Source organism: Scomber scombrus, chromosome 3, assembly GCF_963691925.1.
Source record: "Scomber scombrus chromosome 3, fScoSco1.1, whole genome shotgun sequence".
Lineage (NCBI taxonomy): Eukaryota > Metazoa > Chordata > Actinopteri > Scombriformes > Scombridae > Scomber > Scomber scombrus.
In genome coordinates this window covers 35,366,433-35,380,325 of record NC_084972.1, presented here as the reverse complement: position 1 = coordinate 35,380,325, position 13,893 = coordinate 35,366,433, and the positions used below count along the sequence as shown (strand labels likewise).

Genomic DNA, 13,893 nt, shown 5'->3' with positions numbered 1-13,893 from the left:
GAGCAGCTTTTATACAGAGATGCAGAGCAGCTTTTATACAGAGATGCAGAGCAGCTTTTATACCTCAGAGATGCAGAGCAGCTTTTATTCAGAGATGCAGAGCAGCTTTTATTCAGAGATGCAGAGCAGCTTTTATACAGAGATGCAGAGCAACTTTTATTCCTCAGAGATGCAGAGCAGCTTTTATACCTCAGAGATGCAGAGCAGCTTTTATACCTCAGAGATGCAGAGCAGCTTTTATTCCTCAGAGATGCAGAGCAGCTTTTATTCCTCAGAGATGCAGAGCAGCTTTTATTCATCAGAGATGCAGAGCAGCTTTTATACAGAGATGCAGAGCAGCTTTTATACAGAGATGCAGAGCAGCTTTTATTCCTCAGAGATGCAGAGCAGCTTTTATTCGGAGATGCAGAGCAGCTTTTATTCAGAGATGCAGAGCAGCTTTTATACCTCAGAGATGCAGAGCAGCTTTTTCGATCTTCATATTAAAACGCTGATTTAATATAAACATGTATTTATCTCTTTAGATGATTTGGCCAGTAAAGCGAACATCATCATCGACCCGGCAGAGATTCAGAGCACGTCTATGGACGACCTGGACGAGGACGAGGAGAGCGGAGCGGCTCAGGTTGGTTCCTGTGTGATTTACTACACATATCTGTTTATACTTTTCTCTTTTTTTTAGGAAACCCTGTACATGTATACTGATGTTAATCAGCTGTGTTTGTTCTCAGAGGCCGTTTGGCGCAGCAGCGATGGGGGGGGGCGCTGGCTCGGCCCAGCTGGTTGAGCTCTCCCACTCTGGGCCGAGCCAACCGCTTCCTGAGCACGGCGGCCGTCAGTCTCATGACCCCCAGACGACCTCTGACCCAACCGGAGAAGGTGAAGGTCCGAACGCTCGCTGTGGAGCAGAGGACCGAGGACGACAGTGAGTTAAAGGTTAATGTAAAGCAGCAGATTTATCATGATTACTGAGATTAAACATGATGTGAGGTGAGGTTTAGTGTCCATGTGGTTTAGTTTAAATTTAAAGGGTTAAAATGATAAAATAAACGTATGAATAACTTCACACATTCTTTTTTTGTGGACCCAGCATCAAATTTCTGCTTTTAATCCATTTAGAGAGAATATATTAGAGGATTTTTGGCAAAAATGTCTAAGTGGTGTAACCATAAAAACTTTGTACCAAATAATTCAACTTGCTTAACCCTCCTGTTGTCCTCGAATCAAGGAAGGAAGGTAGTAAGGAAGGAAGGGAGGAAGAGGGAAGGAAAGGAGGGAGGGAGGAAGGAAAGGAGGAAGGAATGAAGGGAGAAAGAAAGAAGGAAAGGAGGAAGGAATGAAGGGAGAAAGAAGGAAGGAAAGGAGGGAGGGAGGGAGGAAGGAAGGAAAGGAGGAAGGAATGAAAGGAGAAAGAAGGAAGGGAAGGAGGGAGGGAGGAAGGAAGGGAGGAAGGAAGAAGGAAGGAAAGGAGGGAGGAAGGGAGGAAGGAAGAAGGAAGGAAAGGTGGGAGGAAGGGAGGAAGGAAGAAGGAAGGAAAGGTGGAAGGGAATAAGGAAGAAGGAAGGAAAGGAGGAAGGAATGAAGGGAGAAAGAAAGAAGGAAAGGAGGAAGGAATGAAGGGAGAAAGAAGGAAGGAAAGGAGGGAGGGAGGGAGGGAGGAAGGAAGGAAATGAGGAAGGAATGAAAGGAGAAAGAAGGAAGGGAAGGAGAGAGGGAGGGAGGGAGGAAGGAAGGGAGGAAGGAAGAACGAAGGAAAGGAGGGAGGAAGGGAGGAAGGAAGAAGGAAGGAAAGGTGGAAGGGAATAAGGAAGAAGGAAGGAAAGGAGGAAGGAATGAAGCGAGAAAGAAGGAAGGAAAGGAGGGATGGAGGAAGGAAATATATTTCATCTGGGGAATCATGGAGGGTTGTATGTTCTGAGCTGCAGGTGAAACTTTCTTTCTTTTATTGGTTTTATAATTTTCTAGCAGAGTGATCATCTTATTGATCTGTTATTAATGTTACTGTAGCTCAGCCCCCCCCCCCCCCCCCCCCCCACCCCACACGTCTCAGCTTTCTCCTCTGTTTGTTTACTCCTCTCTTCCTCGTTAAGTCGAGGGTAGCCATGGCAACGACGGCCTGTTGCTGGGGCGACCGCTGGAAGAGCCGGACCGGCCGGTGGCCGATAAGTCTCTGCTGGAGATCGTTGACGGGATCGTGATGATGTACAACCTGAGTGTCCATCAGCAGCTGGGGAAGGTGAGCAGCTCTTACATATCTGCAGGTAGAAAATACATAACAGAAGATTTCCTTCCTCCCTTCCTCCTTCTCTCTTTCTTCCTTCCTTCTGTCCTCTGTCCTTCCTTCTTTCCTTCCTTCCTCCCTCCCTCCCTCCTACCTTCCTTCCTTCCTTCTTTCCTCCGTCCTTCCTTCTCCGTCCTACCCCAAATTGCTCCCGTTGCTATGCCAACAGTGTATGAATGTTTATGGAGCTTTTTCACTTTACAGTTCTAGCTCAACTCGGCTCGGTTTGGTACCAGGAACCTTTTCCATTATTATAGTTCCTCCTCAACGTGAGCGGGGTCGTCATAGCAACACAAACACATAAACAATGGAGGACATGGAGGCGATGGTGTACTTGCTGCTGTATGAGGCTTTCTGTCTCACACAAAGCAAGTTCCTTCCTTCCTTCCTTCCTTCCTTCCTTCCTTCTTTCCTTCCTTCCTTCCTTCTTTCCTTCCTTCCTTCCTTCCTTCCTTCCTTCCTTCCTTACTTACTTACTTCCTTACTTACTTACTTACTTACTTACGTCCTTCCTTCCTTCCTGCTGCTGTATGAGGCTTTCTGTCTCACACAAAGCAAGTTCCTTCCTTCCTTCCTTCCTTCCTTCCTTACTTCCTTCTTTCCTTCCTTCTTTCCTTCCTTCCTTCCTTCCTTCCTTCCTTCCTTCCTTCCTTCCTTCCTTCCTTCCTTCCTTCCCTCTGCTGTATGAGGCTTTCTGTCTCACACAAAGCAAGAGAAGAGAAACTAATCTCTGTAACGCTGTTGTTGGTATTTATAAATGCCGGGTTTGATTCTTGTGTGGGACGGCTCATGACTCTTCCAGTGACTCTCTGACCAATCAGTGGCCGGCAGTCTGATGATGTCACATTTAGTATCGGCTCGGCTCGCTTGGAACCTCGGCAGAGCAGATACTAAAAAAGTACCAGGTACCAGGTATTATATATTGTAGATATATTGATAATTCATCACCTTTTTTCAACTGCAAATTAACCCGAACTCCAAAGTTAAACTTCCTCCTGCAGACTGGTGCTGAAAACTTACATTTTCATTTGCAATTTATATAATAAAAGATCGGTACTTGGCGTCTGTGAATCGGTGCAATATCGCCACACAAAACATAGTGATATTATGCTGTATACCCCCCCCCCCCCCCCCCGCTCTGCTGCATGTAGAATAACATAAAAAGCCTGGTATCTGCTCCGAGTTCTCCTCTGAGAGAAAAAGACAGAAAACATAAATCAACCGTTTAAAGGTCCGTCTGTAGCTGACAGGTCGTATTTAAAGCAGAGTTTTACTATGAGAGGAAATGAACACTAAAGGTTAATGTGGAATATTTTATTCACATGGAGGCGGAGCAGCTGCACAAACACTGAGATGTGATTATTGACACTGCTCCCCAACCTGCAGCTGTGTCGAGCCACTGAGAGAAAGATCAGCTGGACGTTACTGCAAGCAGAGTGATGTCGTGTCCAGTAACATCCAGAATATACAGGTGGTACATGTCCACCTTCACTTCCCCTCAACACTCGGTAATTCGAGGAACTGCATCATACGAGTGCTCAGTGAGAGGACAGAGGAGAGAATAGAATATAAAATGCTCTTGCACTTTAGCTGGCTTAAAAACGGGCAATCATGCAAGTACTCGGAAGAAGTGAGGAATAGGCTAATTTTTCAAGTCAGGCCCTCAAATGTTTCCCCTGTTCGTACTGACCATGAGAGGATCCTGTCCTGTGGGTAGGTCAGTGTCACAGAAGATAGCGAAAGAGATTACCGAGAAATGGAAACCACTTCAGCTTCTTATGAATCGCGTCTGTCATATAAAACAGCTGCTGCCGCACAGCTGGGGTTTAAAATGAGAAGAGAGACAATAACAGAGAGGTGAAGAGGCCACACACACACACACACACACACACACACACACACACACACACAATCACAGCTTCAACAGCACACAGAGATTACTCTGAGATGAGATGGAAAATAAAAAGAGACCAAACTATTACAGGCGCTCAGAAAACACACACACACACACACACACACACACACACACACACACACACACACACACACACACACACACACACACACACACACACACACACAGCAGGAGGAAGTGTTCCCAGCAGATAAAACACTCTCACAGTAAAATGATCAATATCCTGAAATTCTTTCTTTCTTTGAAAAAACAGAGAAATCTCATTTTACACTGTAGAGCGAAAAGCAGCATGCAGCGGGGGAGGGGGGGGGGGAGAGGGGGGGGGGGGGGGTGGTAATAAACTACCGATGTGAACCAAAAACACTGCTGACATATAGGTTTAACTTTATGTTCAATGTAAAATAAATTCATCTAAATAATATAAATCCTTCATAAGAGATGATTTACTGCACGGAGAGACCCGTCTCTCTGCTGCTGCTCTGCTGTCTCTCTGCTGTCTCTCTGCCGTCACTCTGCTGCTGCTCTGCTGTCTCTCTGCTGTCTCTCTGCTGCTGCTCTGCTGTCTCTCTGCTGTCGCTCTGCTGTCTCTCTGCTGTCGCTCTGCTGTCTCTCTGCTGCCGCTCTGCTGTCTCTCTGCTGCCGTCTCTCTGCTGCCGCTCTGCTGTCTCTCTGCTGCTGCTCTGCTGTCTCTCTGCTGCTGCTCTGCTGTCTCTCTGCTGTCTCTCTGCTGCTGCTCTGCTGTCACTCTGCTGTCTCTCTGCTGTCGCTCTGCTGTCTCTCTGCTGCTGCTCTGCTGTCTCTCTGCTGCTGCTCTTCTGCCACTCTGTTGTCTCTCTGCTGCTGCTCTGCTGTCTCTCTGCTGTCTCTCTGCTGCTGCTCTGCTGTCTCTCTGCTGCTGCTCTGCTGTCTCTCTGCTGCTGTCTCTCTGCCGTCACTCTGCTGTCTCTCTGCTGTCTCTCTGCTGTCTCTCTGCTGCTGCTCTGCTGTCTCTCTGCTGTCTCTCTGCTGCTGCTCTGCTGTCTCTCTGCTGCTGCTCTGCTGTCTCTCTGCTGTCTCTCTGCTGCTGCTCTGCTGTCTCTCTGCTGCTGCTCTGCTGTCACTCTGCTGTCTCTCTGCTGTCTCTCTGCTGTCTCTCTGCTGTCTCTCTGCTGCCGCTCTGCTGTCTCTCTGCTGCCGCTCTGCTCTCTCTCTGCTGCTGCTCTGCTGTCTCTCTGCTGTCTCTCTGCTGCTGTCTCTCTGCTGTCTCTCTGCTGCTGCTCTGCTGTCTCTCTGCTGCTGCTCTGCTGTCACTCTGCTGTCTCTCTGCTGCTGCTCTGCTGTCTCTCTGCTGCTGCTCTGCTGTCTCTCTGCTGCTGCTCTTCTGCCACTCTATTGTCTCTCTGCTGCTGCTCTGCTGTCTCTCTGCTGCTGCTCTGCTGTCTCTCTGCTGTCTCTCTGCTGTCTCTCTGCTGCTGTCTCTCTGCTGCTGCTCTGCTGTCTCTCTGCTGCTGTCTCTCTGCTGTCTCTCTGCTGCTGCTCTGCTGTCTCTCTGCTGTCTCTCTGCTGCTGCTCTGCTGTCACTCTGCTGTCTCTCTGCTGCTGCTCTGCTGTCTCTCTGCTGCTGCTCTGCTGTCTCTCTGCTGCTGCTCTTCTGCCACTCTGTTGTCTCTCTGCTGCTGCTCTGCTGTCTCTGTGCTGCTGCTCTGCTGTCTCTCTGCTGTCTCTCTGCTGTCTCTCTGCTGCTGCTCTGCTGTCTCTCTGCTGCTGCTCTGCTGTCTCTCTGCTGCTGTCTCTTTGCTGCTGCTCTGCAGTCTCTCTGCTGCTGCTCTGCTGTCTCTCTGCTGTCTCTCTGCTGTCTCTCTGCTGCTGCTCTGCTGTCTCTCTGCTGCTGCTCTGCTGTCTCTCTGCTGTCTCCCTGCTGCTGCTCTGCTGTCTCTCTGCTGCTGCTCTGCTGTCTCTCTGCTGCTGCTCTGCTGTCTCTCTGCTGCTGCTCTGCTGTCTCTCTGCTGTCTCTCTGCTGTCTCTCTGCTGTCTCTCTGCTGCTGCTCTGCTGTCTCTCTGCTGCTGCTCTTCTGTCTCTCTGCTTTCTCTCTGCTGTCTCTCTGCTGTCTCTCTGCTGCTGCTCTGCTGTCTCTCTGCTGCTGCTCTGCTGTCTCTCTGCTGTCTCTCTGCTGTCTCTCTGCTGCTGCTCTGCTGTCTCTCTGCTGCTGCTCTGCTGTCTCTCTGCTGTCTCTCTGCTGCTGCTCTGCTGTCTCTCTGCTGCTGCTCTGCTGTCTCTCTGCTGTCTCTCTGCTGCTGCTCTGCTGTCTCTCTGCTGCTGCTCTTCTGCCGCTCTGCTGTCTCTCTGCTGCTGCTCTGCTGTCTCTCTGCTGCTGCTCTGTTTATTATAGTGATTATAGTAATCAGTCATGTGTAGAGGGAGTAGAGCAGGGGGCTCAGTACGCAGCCCTGGGGGGATCCGGGCTGAGGCTCAGGGCTGAGGATGTATGATGGCCCACTCTGACCCCCCGTCTGCAGCCTGAGAGGAAGCTATGTATCCACCTGCAGGTGTGGAAGCTCCTGGTCTCCCAGTTTCACCACCAGCTTGTGTGGGAGGTTGGTGTTGAAAGCAGAACTGTAGTCAACGAAGAGCATCCGCACATAGCTGCCCTGCTGCTCCAGGTGTGACAGTGCAGCAGGGAGGCAAACTGGTGGGGTCAAGGCTTCGGGGCAGGGTTGCTGTGATGTGACTCCGGACCAGTTTCTCAAAGCACTTCATCGCTACTGGCCGGTAGTCGTTGAGGGGGAATATGGTGGAGCACTGTAGGCAGCCGCAGCCTTCCTCGGGTTGACGGCCTGAGGAATGATCAGTGTGTTTCTTCTTCTTCTTCTTCTCCTCTGCAGATGGTCGTAGTCTCTGATGACGTGCATGAGTACGCTGTAGCGCTGAAGGATACGGAGGAGAAGATTTCTCGCTGCCCGTCCAGAGTGAGTCCTCTTCTCTCTGGTTCTGATCTTTCATTATGAGCTCAGAGAATTCTACTCTATTAAACTATAAAACTGTTTTCCTTCCTTCCTGTTGTGTGTGTGTGTGTGTGTGTGTGTGTGTGTGTGTGTTTGTGTAATGTGTGTGTGTGTATCAGAGAGCAGACATCCTGGATGAGCTCCAGAAGAGTCAGAAGGTTTTTGCAGAGAAGTTGAATCATCTGAGCAGAAGACTGGCCTGGATCAACGCTACCATCTACTCCAAGGTCTGTGTGTGTGTGTGTGTGTGTGTGTGTGTGTGTGTGTGTGTGTGTGTGTGTATGTGTATGTGTGTGTCTGTTTGTGTGTGTTTCTGTGTGTTTCTGTGTTTCTGTCGGGTGTGATGATACACTCACGAGGACGAGACAAGATTTTAAGAAAACTTCAATGATGAAATATATGAATAATAATTTTTATGTGACTGACAATGTGTGTGTGTGTGTGTGTGTGTGTGTGTGTGTGTGTGTGCAGGAGAAGATGCTGGATGTGTACTGGCTGCTGTGTGTGTGTATCCGGACCATCGAACACGCTGATAACACCGGCTCGCTGTTCGCCTTCGCTCCTGAGTTCTACCTCAACGTGGCGATGAACGCTTACAGCGCTCTGAAGAACTACTTCAGCCCCGCTAACAGCATGGAGGAGCTGCCAGGTAAACACTATACTGATGCTATGCTAACAGCATGGAGGAGCTGCCAGGTAAACACTACTCTATACTGATGCTATGCTAACAGCATGGAGGAGCTGCCAGGTAAACACTCCTCTATACTGATGCTATGCTAACAGCATGGAGGAGCTGCCAGGTAAACACTATACTGATGCTATGCTAACAGCATGGAGGAGCTGCCAGGTAAACACTATACTGATGCTATGCTAACAGCATGGAGGAGCTGCCAGGTAAACACTATACTGATGCTATGCTAACAGCATGGAGGAGCTGCCAGGTAAACACTATACTGATGCTATGCTAACAGCATGGAGGAGCTGCCAGGTAAACACTATACTGATGCTATGCTAACAGCATGGAGGAGCTGCCAGGTAAACACTATACTGATGCTATGCTAACAGCATGGAGGAGCTGCCAGGTAAACACTATACTGATGCTATGCTAACAGCATGGAGGTGCTGCCAGGTAAACACTCCTCTGACACTATTAAGACCCTTCATGTGCAGAAATGATGATGATACCAATAATAATAATAATTTTGTACACTTTGGGCCTCTGTAGGAAAGTAATGATACTTACTACATACTGTGTGTGTTCAGGTCTGATTTTAGAAGGATAGAAGCATGATGATGAACTCATCTTTATATCTGCAGGTTACGAAGAAACGTTGACTCAGCTCGCTGCGATCCTCGCTAAACACTTCGCTGATCCACGAATAGTCGGAACAGGTGAGACACACACACACACACACACACACACACACACACACACACACACACACACACACTAACATACACACACACATACACACACCTACGCACACACACACAGTAACACACACTTACACACACACATATTTCACCTCCATTTACTGATTTTAACAGAGTAAATAGTTATATTTATTTATGAGTTTATATCTGACTCTATTCGTCTCTGCTCAGACATCAAAGACTCTCTGATGCAGGCGCTGGCCAGCTACGTCTGTTACCCACAATCCCTGCGGGCGGTGGAGCGGATCCCCGAGGACCAGTAAGTGTTGCTCTGCTCTGATTGGTTCCTCTGCTCTGATTGGTTCCTCTGCTCTGATTGGTTCCTCTGCTCTGATTGATTCCTCTGCTCTGATTGATTCCTCTGCTCTGATTGGTCGCTTCCTCTGCTCTGATTGATTCCTCTGCTCTGATTGGTTCCTCTGCTCTGATTGGTTCCTCTGCTCTGATTGATTCCTCTGCTCTGATTGGTTCCTCTGCTCTGATTGATTCCTCTGCTCTGATTGGTCGCTTCCTCTGCTCTGATTGATTCCTCTGCTCTGATTGGTTCCTCTGCTCTGATTGGTTCCTCTGCTCTGATTGATTCCTCTGCTCTGATTGGTTCCTCTGCTCTGATTGATTCCTCTGCTCTGATTGGTCGCTTCCTCTGCTCTGATTGGTCGCTTCCTCTGCTCTGTGCTGATGTCATCGTGTGTTTCAGGCGCGTCGCCATGATGAGGAACCTGCTCGCTCCGTATGAACAGAGACCCTGGGCCCAAACCAACTGGATCCTGGTCCGACTGTGGAGGGTCAGTACACACACACACACACACACACACACACACAGTACACACACACACACACACACAAACACACACACTGCAGTATTAATTATTATTATTATATATATTTATATATTGTGTGTTTTCAGGGTTGTGGGTTCGGCTACAGATACACTCGTCTGCCTCATCTGCTCAAAACCAAACCTGAGGATGCAAACCTGCCCAGTCTGCAGAGTGAGTCTCCTCTCCTCCTTATTCTCTCTATCTTCTCTCCTTCTCTCCTCCTTCTCTCCTCCTTATTCTCTCCATCTCCTCCTCCGTTTATTCTCTCCTTCTCTCCTTCTTCTCCTCTGTTATTCTCTTCTTCTTCTCCTCCGTTTATTCTCTCCTTCTCCTTCTCCTTCTTCTCCTTCTTCTACTTCTTATTCTCTCCTTCTTCTCCTCCTTATTCTCTCCTTCTTCTCCTTCGTTTATTCTCTCCTTCTTCTCCTTCTTCTCCTTCGTTTATTCTCTCCTTCTTCTCCTCCTCTGTATTCTCTCCATCTGCGTTGCCATGGTGATTTGTGTCCCATCACTAACAGTAAATAGGATTAATAATAATAAAGAGTCTCTGCTCTGTTTCTCTCCTCCGTCACGTTTCTCCTCTCTCCTTCAGAGTTCTGCTTTCTTTTCTTTTCTTTTCTTTTCTTTTCTTTCATCGACCTCTATAAATAAATGGAGCAGTGACAGCTCGTCTACATCAAGTTTATTTTTACCATCTGTTTGATTTACGGCTTTAATTATCAGAGTGTGTGTGTGTGTGTGTGTGTCTCTGTGTGTGTGTGTGTCTGTGTGTGTGTGTGTTTGTGTGTGTGTGTGTGTGTGTGTTTGTGTGTTTGTGTGTGTCTGTGTGTGTCTCTTTGTGTGTGTGTGTGTGTGTGTGTGTGTGTGTGTCTCTGTGTGTGTGTTTGTGTGTGTGTGTGTGTGTGTCTCTGTGTGTGTGTTTGTGTGTCTCTGTGTGTGTGTGTGTCTGTGTGTGTGTGTCTCTGTGTGTGTGTGTGTGTGTCTCTTTGTGTGTGTGTGTGTGTGTGTGTGTGTCTCTGTGTGTGTGTGTGTGTGTGTGTGTGTGTGTCTCTGTGTGTGTGTGTGTACAGTGAATCATGAATGAATGTTTTATTTAATCAGAAGGTGATTTTGTTGTTTTCAGCAGGGTTATGGTTAGCTCTTTCTCTTTCTGCTCCTCTCTTCTCTCCTGCATGATAACTGTCTCTCTCTTTCTGCTCCTCTCTTCTCTCCTGCATGATAACTGTCTCTCTTTCTTTCTGCTCCTCTCTTCTCTCCTGCATGATAACTGTCTCTCTTTCTTTCTGCTCCTCTCTTCTCTCCTGCATGATAACTGTCTCTCTTTCTTTCTGCTCCTCTCTTCTCTCCTGCATGATAACTGTCTCTCTTTCTTTCTGCTCCTCTCTTCTCTCCTGCATGATAACTGTCTCTCTTTCTTTCTGCTCCTCTCTTCTCTCCTGCATGATAACTGTCTCTCTTTCTTTCTGCTCCTCTCTTCTCTCCTGCATGATAACTGTCTCTCTCTTTCTTTCTGCTCCTCTCTTCTCTCCTGCATGATAACTGTCTCTCTTTCTTTCTGCTCCTCTCTTCTCTCATGCATGATAACTGTCTCTCTTTCTTTCTGCTCCTCTCTTCTCTCCTGCATGATAACTGTCTCTCTTTCTTTCTGCTCCTCTCTTCTCTCCTGCATGATAACTGTCTCTCTCTCTTTCTGCTCCTCTCTTCTCTCCTGCATGATAACTGTCTCTCTTTCTTTCTGCTCCTCTCTTCTCTCCTGCATGATAACTGTCTCTCTCTCTTTCTTTCTGCTCCTCTCTTCTCTCCTGCATGATAACTGTCTCTCTCTCTTTCTGCTCCTCTCTTCTCTCCTGCATGATAACTCTCTCTCTCTTTCTTTCTGCTCCTCTCTTCTCTCATGCATGATAACTGTCTCTCTCTTTCTGCTCCTCTCTTCTCTCCTGCATGATAACTGTCTCTCTTTCTTTCTGCTCCTCTCTTCTCTCCTGCATGATAACTGTCTCTCTTTCTTTCTGCTCCTCTCTTCTCTCCTGCATGATAACTGTCTCTCTTTCTTTCTGCTCCTCTCTTCTCTCCTGCATGATAACTGTCTCTCTTTCTTTCTGCTCCTCTCTTCTCTCCTGCATGATAACTGTCTCTTTCTTTCTGCTCCTCTCTTCTCTCCTGCATGATAACTGCCTCTCTTTCTTTCTGCTCCTCTCTTCTCTCCTGCATGATAACTGTCTCTCTTTCTTTCTGCTCCTCTCTTCTCTCCTGCATGATAACTGTCTCTCTCTTTCTTTCTGCTCCTCTCTTCTCTCCTGCATGATAACTGTCTCTCTTTCTTTCTGCTCCTCTCTTCTGTCATGCATGATAACTGTCTCTCTTTCTTTCTGCTCCTCTCTTCTCTCCTGCATGATAACTGTCTCTCTTTCTTTCTGCTCCTCTCTTCTCTCCTGCATGATAACTGTCTCTCTCTCTTTCTTTCTGCTCCTCTCTTCTCTCCTGCATGATAACTGTCTCTCTCTCTTTCTGCTCCTCTCTTCTCTCCTGCATGATAACTCTCTCTCTCTTTCTTTCTGCTCCTCTCTTCTCTCATGCATGATAACTGTCTCTCTCTTTCTGCTCCTCTCTTCTCTCCTGCATGATAACTGTCTCTCTCTCTTTCTTTCTGCTCCTCTCTTCTCTCCTGCATGATAACTGTCTCTCTTTGTTTCTGCTCCTCTCTTCTCTCCTGCATGATAACTGTCTCTCTTTCTTTCTGCTCCTCTCTTCTCTCCTGCATGATAACTGTCTCTCTTTCTTTCTGCTCCTCTCTTCTCTCCTGCATGATAACTGTCTCTCTTTCTTTCTGCTCCTCTGTTCTCTCCTGCATGATAACTGTCTCTCTCTCTTTCTTTCTGCTCCTCTCTTCTCTCCTGCATGATAACTGTCTCTCTCTCTTTCTTTCTGCTCCTCTCTTCTCTCCTGCATGATAACTGTCTCTCTTTCTTTCTCCTCCTCTCTTCTCTCCTGCATGATAACTGTCTCTTTCTTTCTGCTCCTCTCTTCTCTCCTGCATGATAACTGTCTCTCTTTCTTTCTGCTCCTCTCTTCTCTCCTGCATGATAACTGTCTCTCTTTCTTTCTGCTCCTCTCTTCTCTCCTGCATGATAACTGTCTCTCTTTCTTTCTGCTCCTCTGTTCTCTCCTGCATGATAACTGTCTCTCTCTCTTTCTTTCTGCTCCTCTCTTCTCTCCTGCATGATAACTGTCTCTCTCTCTTTCTTTCTGCTCCTCTCTTCTCTCCTGCATGATAACTGTCTCTCTTTCTTTCTCCTCCTCTCTTCTCTCCTGCATGATAACTGTCTCTTTCTTTCTGCTCCTCTCTTCTCTCCTGCATGATAACTGTCTCTCTTTCTTTCTGCTCCTCTCTTCTCTCCTGCATGATAACTGTCTCTCTTTCTTTCTGCTCCTCTCTTCTCTCCTGCATGATAACTGTCTCTCTTTCTTTCTGCTCCTCTCTTCTCTCCTGCATGATAACTGTCTCTCTCTCTCTTTCTTTCTGCTCCTCTCTTCTCTCCTGCATGATAACTGTCTCTCTCTCTTTCTTTCTGCTCCTCTCTTCTCTCCTGCATGATAACTGTCTCTCTTTCTTTCTGCTCCTCTCTTCTCTCCTGCATGATAACTGTCTATCTTTCTTTCTGCTCCTCTCTTCTCTCCTGCATGATAACTGTCTCTCTTTCTTTCTGCTCCTCTCTTCTCTCCTGCATGATAACTCCTCTCAGGGGATTTGTCCATTGCTAGTTTCCAAAGTAAGTTTTTATTTTATTCATTTCGCCCTTTTTTTTTGTTTGTTTTTTCACATCTTTGTTTATTTTCTTCTTCTCTGTGTGATAAACGTGTAGTGATCAGCTCCACCTTTCCTTTCCTTCCCTCTTCCTCCCTCCTTTCATTCCTTCTTCCTTCCTTCCTCCCTCCTTTCCTTCCTTCTTCCTTCCTTCTTCCTTCCTTCCTCCCTCCCTTCCTTCCTTCTTCCTTCCTTCCTTCCTTCCTTCCTTCCCTCCTTCCTTCCTCCCTCCTTTCCTTCCTTCCTTCCTTCCTTCCTCCCTCCTTTCCTTCCTTCTTCCTCCCTCCTTTCCTCCCTCCCTTCCTTCCTTCCTCCCTCCCTTCCTTCCTTCCTCCCTTTCTTCTTCCTCCCTTCCTTCCTTGACTCGAGGACAACAGGATGGTTAAAGCCGGCGGCTGATTGGAGGTGAGGTGTAGATGAGTCACATGACGTGTGTTCTGTGCTGTGATTGGTTTAGAGCCGTGTCCGTCGCTGCTGCTGCAGAGACACATGGCCGAGCTGCTGAGCATCGATAAAGACATGGCCGCCTCCTTCCTCAACAGCGTCCTCAACCAACTCAACTGGGCTTTCTCTGAGTTCATCGGTATGATCCAAGAGGTGAGAAGCTAGATATCACATTACCTTTATTAAACATCACGTTACCTTTATTAAATAT

General features: G+C 47.5%; 1 protein-coding gene and 1 pseudogene across 1 annotated transcript in view; both read left to right on the top strand.

Moving 5' to 3' along the window:
* Positions 1 to 787, top strand: part of LOC133976765 (E3 ubiquitin-protein ligase RNF123-like) — a 7,554-nt pseudogene extending 6,767 nt beyond the window's left edge.
* LOC133977581 (E3 ubiquitin-protein ligase RNF123-like) overlaps positions 529 to 13,893 on the top strand; it is an 80,307-nt gene continuing 66,942 nt past the window's right edge. Inside the window, 11 exon segments of the mRNA XM_062415781.1 lie at positions 529 to 625; positions 732 to 925; positions 2,091 to 2,236; positions 7,059 to 7,142; positions 7,298 to 7,405; positions 7,650 to 7,827; positions 8,496 to 8,570; positions 8,784 to 8,871; positions 9,310 to 9,397; positions 9,520 to 9,604; positions 13,696 to 13,835. Coding sequence (XP_062271765.1) covers positions 844 to 925; positions 2,091 to 2,236; positions 7,059 to 7,142; positions 7,298 to 7,405; positions 7,650 to 7,827; positions 8,496 to 8,570; positions 8,784 to 8,871; positions 9,310 to 9,397; positions 9,520 to 9,604; positions 13,696 to 13,835 — 1,074 coding nt within the window. The 5' untranslated portion in view covers positions 529 to 625; positions 732 to 843.